The sequence below is a fragment of the Molossus molossus genome, unplaced genomic scaffold (genome assembly GCF_014108415.1).
Source record: "Molossus molossus isolate mMolMol1 unplaced genomic scaffold, mMolMol1.p scaffold_m16_p_1, whole genome shotgun sequence".
In the NCBI taxonomy this organism is placed as follows: domain Eukaryota; kingdom Metazoa; phylum Chordata; class Mammalia; order Chiroptera; family Molossidae; genus Molossus; species Molossus molossus.
The window spans coordinates 39,138,601-39,160,370 of NW_023425344.1; the positions used below are offsets into that span (position 1 = coordinate 39,138,601).

General features: G+C 34.4%; 1 protein-coding gene across 8 annotated transcripts in view; it reads left to right on the forward strand.

Moving 5' to 3' along the window:
- Positions 1-21,770, forward strand: part of EXOC1 (exocyst complex component 1) — a 56,146-nt gene that overhangs the window by 29,147 nt on the left and 5,229 nt on the right. For 5 of the 8 annotated variants that reach the window (XM_036265242.1, XM_036265232.1, XM_036265204.1 and 2 more), the window contains 8 exons: positions 5,486-5,591; positions 10,374-10,418; positions 11,694-11,857; positions 12,433-12,540; positions 14,226-14,302; positions 15,036-15,264; positions 19,410-19,593; positions 21,391-21,590. In XM_036265242.1, coding sequence (XP_036121135.1) covers positions 5,486-5,591; positions 10,374-10,418; positions 11,694-11,857; positions 12,433-12,540; positions 14,226-14,302; positions 15,036-15,264; positions 19,410-19,593; positions 21,391-21,590 — 1,113 coding nt within the window. The remainder of the gene's footprint in view (positions 1-5,485; positions 5,592-10,373; positions 10,419-11,693; positions 11,858-12,432; positions 12,541-14,225; positions 14,303-15,035; positions 15,265-19,409; positions 19,594-21,390; positions 21,591-21,770) is intronic. The other 3 variants (XM_036265258.1, XM_036265222.1, XM_036265250.1) reach the window with 1 other exon arrangement.

A 21,770-nucleotide genomic window follows, 5' to 3' on the forward strand; every position in this document is an offset into this window, starting at 1 on the left:
AAAGCTGGGGGAAATGCCCTTTTCCTAGGACAGTGAGGACACAAGCCTGTTTGAAGCAGAAATTTCATTCTGGAGCAATGGGAAATTATGTTGAAAAGATGAGCCGAGAGACCTAACAGCATTCCTCACACACATGAGAAAAAACCAGATGAAGGAACTAAGAACCTAATGTGATAATTCAAACGAAATGAAATCTTGAACCAGGAAGATGGTGGTAGGAATAGAGAGAGAATAGAAACCAAAAGAGAGACTCCAGAGACAGGAGGGACAGGATGATGCCAAATTGCTAGGCTTGGAGAGTGGAAGAGCAGTGGCACATATCGCTGACTGAGTGTCTGCCACCGGGGGAGGCAAGGGTCGTTCACTCATGTACTCATTCAGCAAATGAATTGAGCGCTTGTTATGTACTAAACTAACACTTGTACGTCTAGAGATGCAGCACTGCAGGAAGCAGGCAAACACTTGCCATCTGAGAGTGCATACTCTGGTGGAGAAAGACTGGCAGAAATGTCAATTAAAAACATGTTAAAAGGTGCTGCTGAGTGCTCTGGAAAAAAATGAAGCAGGGAATGCCAGGACTAGGGGAAGGTTACAGTTTCAAATTGATAGTCAGAGAAGGCATCAGGAGGAGGTGACATTTGAGCAGATTTATAAATAAGCAGGGGCAAGCAGAGGGAGTCACTGGGGAAAGCTTTCCAGTCACAGTGAAAGTGCCCTAAGGTGGGAACAATTTTTTTATTTCTATATTACATATAAGAACCGTTCAGTTAAAGTTCTGAAATACTCTGAGAAACATTTAGAATATTTTATCTGTAATTTTTTACAGATTTGGGGTTTAAAAACAAAACATCCAGTAATGTATAAACTATTTTAACAACTAGTAATAATTTAATTAAGTGGACAGTATGGCCTTAAAAGATGTTCTTGAATTAGAAAGAGTGATGTTTTGTCTCTGTAGAGTGAGACAAATTCCAACAATATCGGAATTGTTAATGTAAAGGCTCTTCCCTTCCACCCATCTGCTTATGAAGAAAAATTTTCTAACAAAGTTTAGATAGCAAAATACTCTTTTTTTTTTTTTTGCTAGCAAAATTTTTTCCTAGTTTTTGCCTAGTTGGCTTTCTTTCAGAATATTTCATAAGTGAAGATTATTCTCTCAGGAAATTAATGTTTTTACATGAACCCATTTTATCTTTTTTTTTTTTTTTTTATCTTCACCCAAGGACATTTTTTCATTTTTTGTTCAGATAAAGCAGGAGGGAGAGAAAGGAAGAGAGAGAGAGAGAGAGAGAGAGAGAAACATTGACGTGAAAGGAACACATCGAGTGGCTGCCACCCACACGACCCAACCAGGGCCGGGAACAAACTGCAACCGAGGTACATGCCCTTAGTGGGAACCAAACCCGGGTCTCTCTGGACCGCAGGCTGACGCTCTAACCGCTGAGCCAAACCGGCCAGGGCCCATTTTATCTTTATACTTACTGAAATAATTATTGCAGTTCCTATTTAGTATCATTGGTTCATGTTTCATAAGAAGGCAAGGGTTAGGTAGAAATGTATGAGAAGTGTGATGGTAAGAAAAAGGCAGATTGTACATTCCTATCAATGTGTTGATATCAACATAGTTAGCATTAGAACATTATTATATATCAATCTTGATATATTTTCTCTTCAAAGCGTCTTTGCCCATATAAAGTAAAATCTGGCTCCATCTTCTAAACTGGTCATAAGAAATTTGGACATAAGCCTGAATAAAAATATTTTTAATAAAAATTTTTAAATGCTTTTAAAAATACACACACACACATATATATATATTTCCTGAAATGTTTGCATACATTATCTGACTAGCCATTTTAGTTAAGATTATTATTGTTCCTCAGAATAGGTCTTTTAAGTATTATACAACTCTACTGTTGTGTTATATATTTTTTGTTTTGTTTTCATTCAACAGAGTTCTGATTTGGAGATATCTTAAGGAAAAATATTTACATTACTGGAATTCTTTGCCTTTTGAAGTTTTAGGAGGATTAATATTTTGAATAATTAAACATTATTATATCTCCTTAAGAGTTTTGTGCCAACAAGTGCTTTGTCCCATAGTGAATATTCAAATAAGTAATCAATAAGCTTTTTGCCTAATTGTGTTCTCAGTGAGTATTATTGCCCTATCTTTGTATATAATGCAGTATTCATGAATGTAATTTAAAGTGAAGAAACAAGACTATAGTCAACCTAGTGATGATTTATAGAATGTTTCTCTGCTCACAGTATATTTTGGATTGACAATATTAATGAGCTTTTTTAAATGAAATGGACTTATTTCCCAACAATGTTACTTGAGCTTGTGGTTTGAACTTTTGACAGACTATTTTACCTCATCATCTAATTTGGTTGTTGAAGTTGGTCAAAAACAGGAATTTTATTAAAAAGGAAGAAGGAGGGAAGGAGTGAAAGAAAAAAGAAAGAAGAAAAGAGACAAACCAGTGTTTCTTTACTAAGAAAAATAAATAAATCCAGATACTATTTGCACTTGATTTGGTGTGCAGAGCTCACACTTTTTGGTGGGAACAGGACAAGCCTATTTCACATTCTTTAGCGATAAGGATCACTAGGTACTGCCCTAGCTCTACTTTGGCTGAATCTAAGAAAAGCCCTGATTTGGGGTATACATAATTAGAGCCTGTGGAAAATAGGGGTGCCTTGCTCATGTAATGAGCTCAACTGCCCAGATTTCTTCCTTCCCAAAACTATGATTGCTCTCTGTGGCTTTGGTTTTGCATGTAAGGCAATTAATAGAGATGGTCCATCTATGCTTGGGTAGGAAATGAGGTTTCCTCCCCTAATAAATTCCTGAGGTTGATAATCAATCTTAAAGATTACTCAGACATCTCCCTTCAACCACTGGTCTACATTTGTGGAATTTGCCTTTTTGTTTAAAGAAAAAGTAAACCCTGGAGGTCTCCATAAGACTACAGTCAGCACAAAATAAAATTGAAAAGACTGCCTGAGATAAGATTTAAACTCATGATAGTTAAATTTTAAGTAAGGTGCTGCATATAAGGTGCCAAAAGGAGGAATACATACTCACAGTGAGAAAAATCTTCAGAATTTGGTAAATGAATGACCTGATAGTCACACTGTCTATGGCCTTGCCCACCAGTGAGTTCTGTTGATTTACCTGGAAAAAAGGTGTCCAGTCATTTGAGTCCCATTGAAAAAGACAATGATTTACAGTAGTCTGCTGAAGTCATTGTTTTCTACATAACAAGATAGCTATTTGAAACCATTTAAATTGTTTGGACAGTAATGTGCACTTTAAACAATTTAGGTATTGGAATGTAGTCTCTTATATTGACTGATTTCAGTAGAAAACCACTAATGAAGATTTTACAAATAATGCAAAGCTTCTTTCTCATTTGTCAGTCATTTACTAATTTGCAGTGATCAATATGTTTATGAGAATTTAAACTTGAAACATGAGACATTAAAAAAGAAAGACTGCCCAATGAATTAGAAATTAATTTTAGGGTATATTTTAATTTATTTTATTATCTTTTTAATTCTCTCCCGAGGATATTTTTCTATTTATCATCAGACAGAGTGGGAGGGAGGGAAAGAACATCGATGTGAGACACATCGACTGGTTGCCTCGCGCATGACCCAACCAGGGCCAGGGATGAACCGCAACCAAGGTACGTGCCCTTGACCAAAATTGAACCCTTGACTCTTTGGTCGGCGGGCCAACGCTCTACTCCTGAGCCAAACCAACCAGGGCTTATATTTGCTTTTAAGGTTATGCAAAGATCATTTAACTAACTTTGCTTATAGAGAGTAATATGGCCTATAAATTGAAAAAAGCAGAATCTATATTATGTTTCATCCAAATATTATTTTATAAGAATATATCTATAAAATATCTAAGAAAAGCAGTGCTAAACTATATAAATCAGTATACAAGTATTTACATAATATACCTTTTGAAAGGTGCGCCTGATGTTTAAAAAGCAAGGTAAACTTGTTCTAAAACTGGATATATTAATTTGAAATAATAAAGGAAATGGAAACTTGATTCCACAATAAATTTTTTATAAAGCTACAATTTTTCTGCTATGGATTTATTTAAATTTAGTCATATTCTGTGTATGGCATTTAACTTAGGACTTGGAAAATTACATGGTCTACCACTGTTGAAGAATCCTTCCTGAGAGTATGTGGGTATGTGATAATAAACAGATATGACGAAGAAGTGAGTGTGTGTGCCAAATACTAGATGTTTTTATTTGAGCTACAATAAATCAAATTTGTTTATAAAAAATAAATTATTTAATTATGAAAACATTAAAATGTACTCATTAAATTCTTATTGGAAATAACCTATTTTGGGATAAAACACAAGCTGACAGGGTACAGTGACACTGAATGTACTCCTTCATTGCTGTTGACACTGTCCATTGGTATAATCATTTTTAAAGCAATATGGCAGCCCAGCCAGTGTGGCTCAGTGGTTGAGTGTTGACTCATGCACCAAGAGGTCGCTGGTTTGATTCCCAGTCAGGGCACATGCCCAGGTTGTGGGCCTGATCCCCAGTGGAGGGCATGCAGGAGGCGGCCAATCCATGTTCTCGCTCATCAACGTTTCTATCTCTCTTTCTCTCCTTTCCTCTCTCTCTCAAATCAGTAATAAGAAAAAATATTTCAGAAATAAAATAAAGTGATATGGCAGTGTGGAGAAAGAGTTATAAAGATTCCCATACCGTTTGGCCCTGTAATTCCACCCTTAAGAAATTATTGCAAGGAAAGCATTCATTGGAGGTGAAAAGCTTAACATTGTCTATCAGCAAAACATTGAAACCACTTAAGTGACTGGTTTACTAAATAGTGGTACATCAACAAAGTATAATACTTTGCAGTCATTAAGGTGTGAAACTGGAGAAACATGAGTGTTCTGACTCAAATATCCTATACAATATAATTACAACTATATTTAAAATGTGAACGTTAACATGTAAAGATGAAAATGTGATTATGGCCCTGGCCGGTTTGGCTCAGTGGTTAGAGCATTGGCCTGTAGTCCAGAGAGACCCAGGTTCGGTTCCCGCTGAGGGCACGTACCTTGGTTGCACAACATTTGTCCCCAGCCCTGGTTGGGTCATGTGGGAGCCAGCCATTCAATGTGTCCCCTTTCATGGCGATGTTTCTCTCTCTCTCTTTTCCTCCCACTCTATCTGAACAAAAAACGGAAAAGTGTCCTCGGATGAGGATAAAAAAAAAGAAAGGAAATGTGATTATGTTTCACTTTATATTTTTATAAATTGTTAATGTTCAGTTTTAAAAGACAAAATAGCCTACTTTTTACATCCTGTGAAATGCATCAAAATTTTAGATCACAAAATTTAAAACAAGCACGAAGGATTTAGGGGGATTAAAAAATGGAAATTGTTATATTTGTTTTATTAATAAGTACATGTTACTTTTATTTAAGAATTACATGGATTATTTATCACGACTGTATGAGAGAGAAATTAAAGATTTCTTTGAAGTTGCAAAGATCAAGATGACTGGCACAGCTAAAGAAAGCAAGAAGTTTGGTAAGCTTAGGCGCTTCAGTTTCATTGTTTTTTCTTCTATTAAAATGATTTTATGTATGTCAACTAATTCTAAGACTTTTTAAGCAAGGAGAAAGAAGATACAGTAGAATTAATGAAAGAGTAAGTCTGACACATTGGTTTGGCTTATAGGTATTTCATAGAAGAAATATATTTGCAAATGTTTTTTTACTAATTAAAATTCTGCAGTATGGGAAAACCTGACAGCAATTATATATTTATGTATAATTAAAAGTACATATTCATAGAAAAAGCAGTTGGCCAGAAAATGAAGTGCAGTCTAGTCTGGTAGAGAAAGTATTAGACTAAGAGACACATGTTGAGAATTCATTTTCTGACTTCCTAAAAGATGTTTATTTAACAGTTGTGGGCAAATCACTGATCTGTTTCTTAAGTCATTACTCTCCACAGGGAAATGAAAGTGATTCCCGGCTTCTTACTTCTCACTGGCTCTTTTGAATCAAAAAGAAAGTTTATAAGTGTTGTATTCCCTGCCAAGGGGCTATAATTATGTCACCAAAATTTCTTATGTGATTATACCTTATTTTTCCCAAATGTAATTTTGAAGTGTGTTATTTTTTGTTGTTTCAAATATGTTAAATGGACAAAAAAACAAAAACAACACACACACAAAAAACATGATTTGAAAGGATAACCAGTGAAAGTATCAAGTTGTGAGGAAGGTGATTTGCCAAGGCCATATTCTGCTCTTGCATGTACCCATCTCTGGAGTTCCTTTTGGATGGAGTTCTGTGCCTATGAAATCAAAACCTGGCCTTAAGTGGCTACAATATGTACTCCTCAGTGTGTCTGCATAGCTCCCTTTAGAAAAATGAGCTTAGCATTTGCTTGTTGAAAGGAGCCTATGCCCTAAGCAACTTCAGTAATTAGGAAACAGGATTGAAATTGATAGCTCATCTTTCCATTCTTTTCTTTAGGACAGAGAAGACTGTCTTTAGTGGGTAATTATTTTGTAATTCACTGGATGGTTTGCTTGTTTTTAATACAATACTAATATATTGATTATAGTAGTCCAGACTTTTGCAGTGGTTTGAATCTGTGTACAAATATGTTACACTTAGGTAAAGATACTGATGAGAATCTTGGGACAATAGGCTTTTGGAAACAGAAATGCTAACTCATCCTAAAGGTTAATTGTTTTAAACAGCAGTGTGTTTATATCCTTGTTAATGTTTCACTGTGAATATGTTATGCTTTTTTTTTTTTTTAGTAAACATATTATTAATGCAGTTACATGTTTAATGTTTTCATTTAGTATATTTGTCACCACCTGTTAGTGAACCATTTTATTTTGAGAGTACTCTTCTACAGTATATGAAATCTGGAGGTAAAAGGGAAATCTTTCTAAAATTATCTCCTGAGGGGGCCATTAATTCCAATATCATAATAGATTATAGAAGCCTAAGATTCACATTGAAATAAATAACATAATAAAAATATAACTTAAATCAAGTGCAATAGTATCTTTTTCTTTTTAATCCTCAATCGAGGATATGTTTTAATTGATTATAGAGAGAGAAGAAGGGAGGGAGAGAGACAGAGGAAGAAAACATTGATGTGAGAGAGTAACCTTTATCAGTTACCTCCCATAATAAGCACCCCAACTGGGGATTGAACCTGAAGCCCAGATATGTGCCTTGACCAGAAATCAAACCCACAACCTTTTGGTGTAGGGGATGAAGCTCCAACCAACTGAGCCACCCAGCCAGGGCCAAGTACAAGAGTATCTTTTTTTTTTTCTTTTTCTCTTTATTGATGTTACAGAGAGAGGGAGGGAGAGGGAGAGAGAGACAGAAACATCGATGAAAGAGAACATCTACTGGCCGTCTCCTGTATGTTCCCCACTGGGGATTGGGCCCACAACCTGGGCATGTGCCCCGACCAGGAATTAAACTAGTGACCTCTTGTTGCATGGGTCAATACTCAACCACTGAGCCACACCAGCCGGGCATACAATAGTATCTTAATGATATCAATGAATTAACCCGAAACCTAAATTTTTTCATTTTTTACCCCGTGAAGAGTTCTTAAATTATCTAGTTGAAAATATTTTTCTATTAACATAAGTATAGAAGGCACTTTTATAGTTTTAAAACTTAAAATTACATCTCTTCCATGAATCTATGTAATAATAAGAAATAGGGGAGTATTTGTGGAGGTTCATGGTGCCATAAAATATATAATTTTGTTAATTTTGATATCAGCTATAACAGAAAAAAAAAAACTAAAGAATCAGAATTCAGAGAAACAGTTGGTCCGTCTTTGAAGATCTAACTTGTTATTCAGCATTTAAAAATAAATTTTAAGTTAAATACAGATGACTTAGGTTCTAAATGAGATAGACTATCAAATGTTTAAAAGATATCTTTTCAAATGATTCAAATTATGTTTAAATCAGTTTTAGTAGTAATTATAATTAAAATAAAACCCTGAAATTAAAAAACAAAAAACTTTTTAATGAGTCAAAATAAGTAATAATAAATATTTAAATGTGTTCTTGTTCTGAAAAGGCTGGTTTATAGATGCTAATAAGAATAGAAAGTCACATTGAATGTACTTTACAAAAGAACATGGTAGTCAGTATAGTCATAGAGTTAGTCATATAGTCATAGTCATATAGTTAGTCATAGAGATTCAGGGGAATACTCTCTTTTTGAACCACTCTGGACTCAAATCTTAAACATCTACTTAGTTCAAATAATTCAAGATAAGGTTAAAATGCCAGTAAAGAATCTCTTCTTTGTGATAAGGTCTTTATGTAGGTCATTGCCTTTTTTGATTATAGGTTTATTTGACATCCTCAGAGGCACAGAGTTTCTCCTCAAGATTGATATTTTAGTGGCTTTTTTCTCTTTTGTATTCTGCAACTGTACTTAATGAAATGTCAGGCAGAGGAAATTTAGTATTTATTTTTAACCAACTTTTTCTTTATACAGCTAGGATAACACACATATATTATTTTAGTTCACTAACATACACATTTACGTAATTACTGCCTCATATTTATTTTAATATCAAATCATTAAAATGGTATGTCAAAATAATTTTTTTCATTCTGTTTTTCCACTAAACTAAGAAATCTTGTTGATTCCAAAGGACATCTTGAATACAAGACTGAATTCATAGCTGGCTGGAAGAGTCAGTAAATATTTATTAATTACCTATTATATAATAATAAGCACTGCTGTGTTCTGAGAATGCAGCAATGAGCAAAGATCTACCCTCATTATGTTTATAGTCTAGTGGGTATTATTTAAAGGTATTTAAAAGTTTACCTGAAGATTTTTACTTATTGCTGATAAATAATGTGGACTCTTTATGAGCACGAAATTATAGTCAATGGGCACTAGTAATTCCATACTCTTTATTGGCTACTAAAAAATAAAGTATATGAAGTATTAGTTTAGAACTGATGACTTAGTATATAGTGACACCTTAAGGCTACCAGAAGGTATTGTTCAGATTGGCCAGCTAGTAGCTCTAGCATGATCCTCGCTTTCCACTTGAATGTCCAGCCTTATTGTTTTATATTCCCTTGAGCTTCAGGTAGCCAAGGCAGGGAAGATACACATATCACTAGTGTGACAAGTTAGTAGCTTATACTTGGGCTTTTGCCTTGAAGTTTGGCAGTGACAGTCAACACATTGTTTTTTGTTTTTAAAATATTTCTAGGTTATGTTCTTTCATTCTATAATTTGTTTCTTTGTTTTTTAATCCTCACCTAAGGTTACTTTTCCGTTGATTTTCAGATAGAGTGGGAGGGAGGGAGAGAGATGGAGGCAGAGAGAGAGACACACCGATTGGTTGCTTCCCACATGACCCCAACCAAGGCTGGGGATCGAACCACAGCAGAGGTACGTGTCCTTGATGGGAATCAAACCCACGACCCTTTGGTCCTTGGGCCGATGCTCTAGCGACTAAACATAAACAGTCAGAGCCATTCTATAATTTCTTTCTTTGCTTTACATATCTTCGTCTAATTTGAGCTTAGAATGTTTCACAAGATGATCTCTACAATTGATCTAATAAATATATATACAGAAGTTTTAGAATAAAAGCAAATGATCCTTAAAAAGCTTAAATTCCTATCTTAAAACATTTCCTCCGCTTTACCCTTCCATCCAGTCATCTCCTGATAAGTAGTATTTTGATATAAACCTTTCATTCTAGGTGTTCATAAAGTCAGTTACTAGATAGTGCAGCTTGATATTTTGAAATGGTTATTAAACCTCAGTCATATAATTTTCTTCAGATGTATATAAAATTATTTAGTATAGTGGAGATTCCTTTCAGGAGCTTTTCAGGGAATCTGAAATTATTGATGCGTTTAATGTCTAAATCTGCAACTTCATTCTAATCCTCCACTGGGTTAAATTATTTATTTGAACCATATTTTTTTTTCAGAAACCAAAACTTGCAAATATAAACTTTTAAATTTAAGTATACCAGCTTCATAAACCTAAAACAATAATTTTAAAGCTTGGGGGTAATTTTATAAATATAGACATGTTTATCTGAATATTAGGGTAAACATAATACATGAAAAAACATTTTCTTTCATATAATTTTTCCAACAGTAGCTGACCAACTAAACATATGTTGCACCTCTTGTTACTTGATGCTCATGGTTCTCTGCATGTGTCTTTTAAACTAGAGCTTAACTTCCTCTTGTGCATGGTTTGTGCAAATTGCAGTTTATTAACTTGTCTTTGTCTTTGATGCTTGCAACCTAATCCATCACAGCTACACTTCCTCGAAAAGAAAGTGCTGTCAAACAGGAAACAGAGAGTGAGTATGCTTAGTGTATTAGTAGGTATTCTCAATGCATGTTTGTTTAATGTCTAGAAATTAGTTACTTGTCTTGAAAAAAGTTACACCAAGAATATTGATTGCTCTGAGTGGCTGCCAGGTATTGGTGAAAGAAAACCAACATGATGGTTAGTGATGTGTTTACATCAAAGAAATATCTATTATAGTTAAAAAACATTTGGTGAGTAATCAGAAATTTATGAAAAGGCTTAACCATTTTACTTCTGTTTTCAGGCTGTGGTTAGAAACTATAAAAATTCTTTTACATGTGGTCATATTTTGTATAAAAAACCCAAAATTTGTCTTTAATTGTTCTCTTATTGTATCTTCATTTGTCCCTTCTGACCATCAGCAAATAATATAGGCTAACTGGGAGATACAAGAAGAATTTTAAAAAATAATAATTTATTTTTATTTAATTCTGAACAAAACTATCACATTTTCTTTTACAAATGGAATCCTTTAATTATTTGATATATGTAAGATATTGTCCAACCATATTGTTCCAGTTTTTCTCCATGGCTATGATGGATACCTATGTTTATACCTAAACACAGATGTTCTATATTAATATTGTTAATGATTGTTAATATTTTAGTTGTATTTTAAATACAAGTTTTCAGGATTCTTTTTTTCCTCGTTTTGTTTTTAAAGAATGGCAGTTAATCAGTTGTTAAATTAATGTAAAAAGCAGAGTTTCTGGTTCAGGAATGTATTAAATTGAATTGTATGTATTTGGCTATTTGTAGGGCAAGAATGATCAAGTATTGGTAGTTTCATATGGTTCAGCCTAAAATGTTGATTTAACTTGGAAGCGGGCAATATTTGGATATAGCCGTTTTCTTCAGAAATATAACTAAGTCAGGTTAAGTTAGTACAGTAGGGGTCAGTGACCATCCACATTCTTGTCCTTTGAATGGGAAAGAAATAAATCCTTATCTGCTTTAGTCTAGAGATATCATCAGGCAACTATATTTATGATGAGACTGGGCAGGGCATAGATTTTGTGATCTTTAAGATCACGTTCACTCCTATTTTATAGATCTGTGTAGTTTTGCTACTCTTTATAATATGCTCAGGAATAGGACACAGATGTTAATAAGAGAAGACAATCTACAACCTGTCCCATGTGGTAGACTTGCCCCTAACTAATGTGAGCCCTGGAAGACAAAAACAGGGACAGATCACCCTGATTTATGCTATGGATCATTTATTCATGAAGGTCACAACTTTCAAAGTTTTATTATTTCTTAGGTCTTCATGGAAGTTCTGGAAAATTAACTGGATCAACTTCTAGTCTCAATAAGCTCAGTGTTCAGAGTTCAGGGAATCGCAGATCTCAGTCATCTTCCTTGTTGGATATGGGAAATATGTCTGCTTCTGATCTCGATGTTGCTGACAGAACTAAATTTGATAAGGTAAAATACAATAACAGGTACTTCTTAAACACAATTTTAGTTTTCTACTAGCAGTTTGTTATTACTTTAAGTATGTTCAAAGATTTGGGCTCTCTCTTAGTTAACCATGTCTTACTTTCCAATTCTGAATCTAAAAAAAATGCCAGACAAATGACCACTAAAGTGTGAATCATCAATTGAATGACATTTATAGTTTTATTACATTTTGTTATAAATCATAAAATGCTTTCATTTTAAATCTAAGTTCTTTGAGCAGCTATCAGGTAAAGAGGAAATAACAGTGTTTATGAAGCTGAACTGTTCTCTACAATGCATTAAGTAAGCTTAAAAAGTTTGTCTCTGTGTTCCTCTTTCCAGATTTCAAGTGAATAATTATTGTGAGTTTTATTTTAGGTATGTTCTGGCCATGCTATGCCTTGATAGAATGCATTGTCCTGTCTGTCTTGGAATAGTTTATTTTGAGGATTCTATTGAGATTATAGCTAAAGCATTTGTGGTTCCTGCAGAAAAGTGGATTAAATGTGGAATGTTATTTTAAGTATGTGGTGTAGTTCTTTCATTTTGGTTTTCTTCAGATCTTTGAACAGGTATTAAGTGAACTGGAGCCCCTGTGTCTAGCAGAGCAGGACTTCATAAGTAAATTTTTCAAACTACAGCAACATCAGAGTATGCCTGGAACTGTGGTACGCTTTATGTTTATTTATTGGCTAGTATGTATGATCTGTAACATAATTAGCATAATTAATATGTTGTCACAGTTTCAATATCAGAACAGAAAAAGAAGGGACTTAAGATGTAAGGACTTTTAAAATAATTTTTGTTATATCACAAGATAATAAAAACAGTGATGGTTAGTTTATGCATCTAATTTAATATTCCAGACTATCTTAGGTCTAAACATTATCTAAGTTATTGAGGGAATAAAATGTCTGAATTTACTTTGCAAAAAACATTATTTAAAAAGCAATTTTAGTACTATTTTAGAAGTCATCAAGAAAAAATAAATTTTTCAAAAAAGATGTCTAATGTTTGAGTATATATACCATGGTTTAGCAAAAAAAAAGAAGGAAGGAAAGGTTAGGTCTCAAGATATGATTTTTTTTCTATGGCTTTGTTATTAACTAGCTGAGACCTTAAACTAATAATTTTTTAAAAATTTTTTCTTTATTGATTTTGGAGAGAGAGGAAGGGAGAAGGAAAGAGAGATAGAAACATTGATGGGAGAGAACATCGATTGGCTGCCTCCTGCATGCCCCCCACTGGGGATTGGGCCCACAACCTGGGCATATGCCCTGATCAGGAATCGAACCAGCGACCTCTTGGTACATGGGTCAATGCTCAACCACTGAGCCACACCGGCTGGGCTAAACTAATTCTTTAATCCCCTGTTTCCTCATCTTTTATCTGTTCAATGGATATAATAATGCCTATTCAGAATGCTTCTTGGGTGGTAAAAATTTTTTTAAATAAAATGAGATATTTGCTAGAATATTTTGAAGAACCTAAAAGCACAATGCAGATAAAATGATTTAAAAATTAAGGTCATCTTTAAAAAGAACCAACATAGCCCTGGCCGGTTTGGCTCAGCAGTTGGGGTGTCAGCCCACAGACTGAAGGGTTGCAGGTTGAGTTCCGGTCAGGGACGCATGCCTTAGTTGTAGTTCCGTCCTTGGGTCTGGTTGGGGTTGTTTGGGAGGCGGCCAGTTGATGTGTCTCTCCCACATGATGTTTCTCTCTCTCTCTCTTTCTCTCTCCCTCCTTCCCTCCCTTTCTCCTACTCTACCTGAAGATAAATGAAAAAACGTGTCCTCGGGGGAGGATTAAAGAAAAAAAAATAAAAAGAACCAACGTATAAAATGAATGAAAAATTTTTATCTCAAATGAGTGAGGATTTGTTGTTGTAGGTGGTGGTAGTAGTAAATTTGCTGACTTCTTAACTTTTGTAAGAATTTTTTAAGCTTTTTTAAATGCCAAAGTTCTAATAGTATTATTAATGAGATTTCTTTAATTTTTTAAATTTTCTATTGCAAGTTGTTTCTAGATATTTTCTGTTAATTGCCCACTCATTCTGACTTTCCCCCTCTAGTCTCCTTTCCTTTTCTCTTCCCACTTTTTCCCTCATGTGCACACAAACAAATATAACTTCTCCCCATAATTCTCTGATAAAATGTAATAACAAAGCGTTTCATGAGCATTCATAAGTTGCATACTAAATTATATAGTTCTGTTGGTAATGCTATCTTTAAAAATCGTTATTTTTCATAATGTATTCTCTCCTAGGAATTTTAAGACTGAGCAGGCTTTTGCTATGTAAACTTGTCAAATTGTTGGTCTTTTATTATGTAAAGTACCTGAATAATTTTTGCAGACTGAAGCAGATGACCTAGATGGAGGAACATCATCAAGGCAACATAATTCTGGCACACCATTGCCCGTTTCATCTGAGTATGTGTTTGTTACTATCTTTTTTTTTTCTTTATTGATTTTGGAGAGAGAGGAAGGGAAAGGGAGAGAGATAGAAACATCGAAGAGAGAGAATCGGTTGGCTGCCTCCTGCATGCCCCCCACTGGGGATCTGGTCCACAACCTGGGCACATGCCCTGACTGGGAATCAAACCAGCAACCTCTTGGTGCATGGGTTGATGCTCAACCACTGAGCCACACTAGCTGGGCTGTTGCTATCTATTTTTATTTTGGAAACAAATAAGCTTTAAATTTAGCCTAGAGGAATGCTGCTCAATGAGGTGTCCAGATGGCTTTCAGTAACCTGATGGCATTTAGCACCAACAGGTGTGCCCAGGGTTTTATTAAACATCTTACTGAATTAAAACCTGTTTTGTTGTGTGACTCTGTGGTTCTTCTTTGCTCTAGCATTCACAAAAAAATGCAATCAATTTTCATGTTTGCTGGTAGGAAGCAGTGTTTGAATTGCCGTGTATTTCTTGAAAACCATAAAGCACATTTCAGGATCCAGCTATATAAATGATAGTTACTTTGAGTGATAAAACTTCACTTCAAAAAATATTTTTATATTGGAAACTGCTATAGAATAATTAGTTCATCATATGTGGAAATATCATATTTTAGTCATTTAGTATGTACCCAATGGATTAAAGTTAAAGATGAATACACTTGAAGCTTGTAATAACTTTCTACATTTTGTATGTTTTCTGAACAGGAAAGATATGATCCGCCAAATGATGACTAAAATATTTCGCTGCATTGAGCCAGAATTGAACAACCTAATTGCATTAGGAGACAAAATTGATAGCTTTAACTCCCTTTACATGCTAGTCAAAATGAGTCATCATGTGTGGACTGCACAAAACGTGGACCCTGCTTCTTTTTTGAGTACTACGTTGGGAAATGTTTTGGTGACTGTCAAAAGGAACTTTGACAAATGCATTGTAAGTTGTTGTTTTTATAGAATTGTAATCATTGCAAAAAATAGAATATATTTAAGTCAAGAGATTTCCAGTTTTCCATTGGGGGATCGTTGTTCATGTATCCCCCAATGCCTCGAAGCAAGGTATTGGCTGCAATATATATGACCGAGGTATTTGGATGATACTGTGCCAGTTAGCTTTTCTTCTACACTGTGAATCTTGGTAAGTTCTGGAGTAGGTGGCTAGAAACTATAGCTACTTAAGAGATCCACTAAGTAACTAAAATCTCAGATAATTGATTAGTGACCATAGAGTTAAAGAAACAATTGAAACTATCATTTGGATTTGTTGTTGTTCTAAAATATTCTAAGAAGAAAATTAATAATTGGATTGTTTTAATTGCTTATAATATTTTGTTTATTTCATGTTTAATTGCTTTAATTAATAATCATATCACTTTAAAAATTGTTCTTATAGTAACCTCCAGAAATTATCAATAGGAAAGAAGAAAATTATTAACTTTATTTTTGTCTGTTAGGTTTTGGTAAGCTTGTAGGTATGAATTGGACTGAGCCAGAGTCTAAAAAAAAGTTTTTTTTTATGAATGTACTTGGTATGTCTCATGAATATTTTTCCTATGTAACCTTTAAGTTATATTCAGCTCTTGAATGTTCATATAATAATGGGAGATAAAAATATTAAGGGCAATTAAAATACACATAATTTTTTATACTTTAATAAAATAAAATTTAGCCCTGGCTGGGTGGCTCAGTTGGTTGAAGCATCATCCCATACACCATAAAGTTTCAGGTTTGATTCTCAGTCAGGTCACATACCTAGGTTACAGATTCAATCCCCAGCTAGGGTACATATGGGAGGCAACTGATTGATGTTTCTCTCTAAAATCAAAACACACATTCTTTCCCTGGCCTTTTTGGTTCAGTAGTTAGAGCATTGGCCTGCAGTCCAGAGAAACCCGGGTTCAGTTCCCCCTAAGGGCACATACCTCGGTTGCAGTTTGTCCCCGGCCCTGGTTGGTTGTGCTGGTGGCAGCTACTCGATGTGTCCCTTTTATGTCGATGTTTCTCTGTCTCTCTCTCTCTCTTTCTCTGTCTCTCTCTCTCTCTTTCTCTTCCTCTCTCTCTCTCTCTCTCTCTCTTTCTCTCTCTCTCTTCCTCTCCCTCCCTCCCACTCTGTCTGAACAAAAAATGGAAAAATGTCCTCACGAGAGGATTAAAAACAACATGTCTTGGGGAAGATTAAAAAATAATAAAATAAAATTTATTGAGTTTTTTAAATGTTTTTATTGATTTTTTTAGAGAGAGGAAGGGAGAGGGGGGGAGAGAGAAATATCGAGGAGCGAGAAGCATCTCAATATCTATCAGCTGCCTCCTTCATGTCCCCTACTGAGGATCAAGCCTGAAACCTGGGTATGTGCCCTGACTAGGAATCGAACCAGCGACCTCTTGGTGCATAGGTTGATGCTCAACCATTAAGCTACACCAGCCGGGCTTTATTGCGTTTTTGAATGTATAATAGCAATCTGTGTTCACTGTAGAAACTGTTCCCTCAATAGGCTTGTTAATCTTCCTTCCCTATTAAATGATGTCACTTGGTATTTGAAATAGTATGAAATTTGACCATTTAAGACGTATCCTCTTTCCTTTCCCGCTTCTCCAGAGGTGATGATAAACCTGGAAGGTCTAATTGCAAGGTGATAGCCAAAAGGAAGAGCTAGCTACCAATGGCTAAGATATTAGTCATGTGACATAGCTGGAACATTGTATCATGTGGACACTATACATTTCCAGAATATGAAAGCTTTGTTGCTTTTATCAGTAAAATATAACTTTTTAAAATACCTCTCAACCCAGAACATAATTGTTAAAAGCATAGGATATAGTGTCAAGTAGATGTAGACATGGGTTCAAATGAAATGCTTAGCATATTGTCTGGCCCAGAATAAGAGCTTACTGATAACTCATAATGATGGTGGTGGTTATGGTGATAGTAATAGTAGTAGTAATTACTAATAGTTTATTAAAGAATGTTCATGTCTTCCTCAAGACAGGGCAGTGGAGAAATGAAGTAAAATTAACCTAGACATATTTTCTCCTAAATTGCATGTATTTCTAAAAGATCTGCATTTTGTCACTAAAGGAAAGATGATTCCCTCTGCTGCCTGTCATCTCTGTCTCTTCTCTTAACTCACATCTTCTCACAGTGTCTGGTAGATAGTGTATGCTCAGTAAGTATTATGTGTTTTGGTATTTTGGAGAAGATCAAGACCTAGAACATACCTTGAAATGGTAATGAATGGTCTGTGTGTATTGAGCCAAAAACATGAATATCAGACGGCTGCAGAAAATGGAAGAGATAGCACCTGAGGTTGGCTCTGTCATCTGGTGGCCATGCCTAAAGTATCTGGTGTTTTTCAAAGAATAGGACTGAGAAAGTTAGCCTAACTTGAACTAGAGCCAAAATGCGAAAGTAACTGACACACCGATAACTACCAAGCTGGACTCTACAGTTTGTACGTGTGTTAACTGCATTTAATTTGTTTTCAGGATTCCTCACACTATAATGATGTGGATTGTCACTCTTAAACCTTTGAGACTGGTGATTTGGTTAAATTGCCATGGACAAAGGATGGTCAAGTAATATAGTGGCTAGCATCAAAGTTGTAGCCTAGACACTGAATAACTCCGTGTCTTACGGGTGATAGCAATATGATTGGGCAATCGGCTGGAAATTATGTATACCTTTAGCTTAAGAGAAGTGTAATTTTTGTGAGGTTTAGTTCATTAATGGCTCTTTTCTTAAATGAATGCACTGTTTCTCTCCTACCAATTACAAAGCCAGAGAAGACACCTGTCATTTAGAACATTGCCTATTAATGTTAAGTATATTATTCAGGCTGTAATTATATTCTTTGCATTTAAATGCTACACAGAACAAAAATCTTCATGTAACTTAATAACAGTAGATCAGCATTCACAAGTTAGTGTTTACTATGTACCAGGCACTGGTCTAATACTTTGTACATATTATGTCATGTAATCCTCATAACCTCCTTCCTCCTACATAACAAGATGCTCCAAGAGGTTATGTTACTTTCTCCAGGTCAATAGTTAAAAAGTGATCGAATTGGTATTCACACCCCACAGTCTGGTCTCAGTACCTGGAATCTTACACTGCACTCTCTACTGCACCTATTTTTATTCGTCACAGTTATCAATACTGATGAAGTGGAATAGTAGTAAAGATAATATGAAACAGTTGACAGTAATCACACTAATCACAGTAATTACACTAATGCCTATAGCCTAAACAATTACTTTGCTAATCCATATGTCATATGGTTTTCAAGTTATACCTCCAGAATCTCAACACAGTGAAATTTTATGTAGAAGCTGAAAATGGTCCAACACTGTTTTCGCAGTGTAATTCTCACTGTGAATAGATCTGTATCCCCAGAGAAATACACAGACCAATCATTGAGTTCATGGATCTTTACGAACCCAAATGTCTAGATTCTGTCTTTATGAAAAACCCCTTTTGTGGTCTGTCACCATCATACACAAGCACTTTCCTAAATTAATTTAGAATAAGTAACAAGCACATGGAAAACTATATAAATCTGTAGTAGAAATGCCTGTTCTCCCTCTCTGTTCTCATACCCAGAAAATACACAACTATCCAAACAGAAGTTTCAGGCTGGTTAGAATTGGAAATAGCTATGGTTCTCAAACTTGGCCACGCAAACACCAACCAGAAAAAATCTGGAGAGATCCTATGGGTGCTCTGGTATTGGATGTACCCCAAAATGGGCAATCGCCTATACTTAGCTTTCAAAAATGATACAAATATTTATCAGTTGTTTTACTTTGAACAAAGAACTTCAGATTCATAAGCCTTGATTACATCTTGTTTTAAATAATTTGGATTTTTTTTCCTTGACTTTATTTTCTTAAATAAAATATATATACTTTTTAATCTGTAGAAATATTTTTTCATAGTTATCCCTATTTATTAGTCTTTAGTGAGCATCCAAATTGTTCTAGGAACTAAATTATATCCTTCTTCTATGATGTACACATTTGATTATAATTACGTGTTGTTTCTAAGTTGCATGGCTATTTCTCTTGCTTTCTGCCTAACTTTAGAGTAACCAAATAAGGCAAATGGAAGAAGTAAAGATTTCAAAGAAGAGTAAAGTAGGAATTCTTCCATTTGTTGCTGAATTTGAAGAGTTTGCTGGACTGGCAGAATCAATCTTTAAAAATGCTGAGCGTCGTGGAGATCTAGATAAAGCATATACTAAACTTATCAGAGGAGTATTTGTTAACGGTAAGCGTTTATGTTCTAAATAATTTTTTGGTTGGTTTTTATTATTTCTGATAATTCAGAAGCTGGTGGCAGATATGTTCATTGTTTTTCATATTCTACAGTCTTTTTTAAGTTTTCTGAAATTAAAGATTTCTTACATTTGCAAAGCAAGCAATACATAAAACACACGCATTCATCAGGAACCACTTACATTTTAGAGTTCATAGGAGCTTATCACTATGCAAAATTGAATTCATTTTTTAAACACAAAAAATGACCTTCCAGGTTACATTTGCATTTTAGCTTGTTTTCTGAAGCTGATAGGCAATGATGTCTCTATGACCTGATGCAAAATAGTTTGCTTCTGTAGACCTCAGTTATCATGTCTGTCACATGAGGTAGATTAATGCTTAAACTTCTGTAATTCACTATCTCCCTTTGTCAGATCCCACAGTTAAGTTAGAGAGAAACAGCATGGACAAGTCACTTCATTTGAAATAAATTATCTGATTGCATATATTCAGGAACTTTAAAAGCTAAAAAATTACAGGAAGTAGGATCATCTCACCAATTACATGCAATATATTTTCAGTGGAACTAGGTCCAGGGGAAAGATAGATAAAAAACATGAATTCAATGTTTGTATGGTTGATATTTCTTTTAAAATTAAAAGTAGCTTTGCTTTGTCTGATTTTGAAGTAGCATATGCTCATTACACAACCCCAAAAATCAGAAGACGGATTTAAAAAATCAGGTCATTTGTAATCTCATCATGCAGAGATGTATTAATTTTTATCCTACATATAAACTTTCCAGTATGTCTCTCTCCCGCTTATAAATGTATATATTGTATGTATATGTTCTCTAATATAAAAACTTTTATCATACCATACTTGCTGTTTTGGAGCCTGGTTGATAATAATACAAGTCTTTCCTTGTCAATTAATACAGATAACCAAAATCATTTATAATGATTGCATAAGTATTCCAGGTATCAGTATTTATTACCAAGTCATCTATAAATAGGCATTTAGTTTGTTTCCAGTTTCTTGCATATATTTTTGTATACTTGTCCAGTTAATTTCTTTAGAGTAAATTACTAGAAATGGAATTGCAGGGTCAAAAGATTTGTATACATCTCAAAGCTTTTGCCAAATTGCCATTCTGAGAGGTTATACCAGTTTAGTGCTCTGAGCAGTTGGTGCAAGTTCCCATCACATCTGGACCAGTAATGAAGATTACTAGGTATTATCAATTTTTTTATTCTTTGTTAAATTAAGAGGCTAATTTATTTTTCTTATAACATTTTTTACAGTGCAAGAGCTTTCAAATTTTATGTCAAATTTGCTCACCTTTCCCATTATGACTTCGAAGTTTTGAGGCATTCTTAGGAAGGTTATACTATCACAAAATTATTTTTTTTAATTAACTTTATTTTTTCTTAATTCTTATGATTGTTTTCACTTTTTTTTTCTTTTGGCTTATTACAATTTAAGTACTTGAGCAATTTAGAATTTATTTGGCTGAAAGATGTGAAGTAATAATCCAAATGTATTCAGCTGGTTGTCCTAACACATTTTGAATAACTCATTTCCCCACAGATTTGAAAAGCCACCTTTATTTCATACTAATATGTATGGGACTGTTTTAAAATGGTTTTTTTACTAGATTTAGGTGGCTATGAAGATACTTCAATGCAGTATATTTTTTTTCAGCCAAGAAATGTGTTTGTTTCTTATAAATGAAAAAACTCACATAAATATTTTTATAGCTAAATATGATCATACTCTAATCAGGATGTTTTTTGTTTTTATTTAGTGGAGAAAGTAGCAAATGAAAGCCAGAAGACCCCCAGGGATGTAGTTATGATGGAAAACTTTCACCATATTTTTGCAACACTTTCTCGTTTGAAAATCTCATGTCTAGAAGCTGAGAAAAAAGAAGCCAAACAAAAATACACAGATCACCTTCAGTCTTATGTCATTTACTCTTTAGGACAGCCTCTTGAAAAACTAAATGTACGTACGTATATTTTCATTTAGTATCTTTTTCCTGGTTTTAAATATACATATATATTTATATATGAAAAACCCAACAGACATTTAATCCTAAATGTACTCATGTATGGATGCAGGAGGATAAGGAAGGAGGAACCCAGTTACTGAAGCTGCCAGGACACTGCTAGATGCTCTGTATAC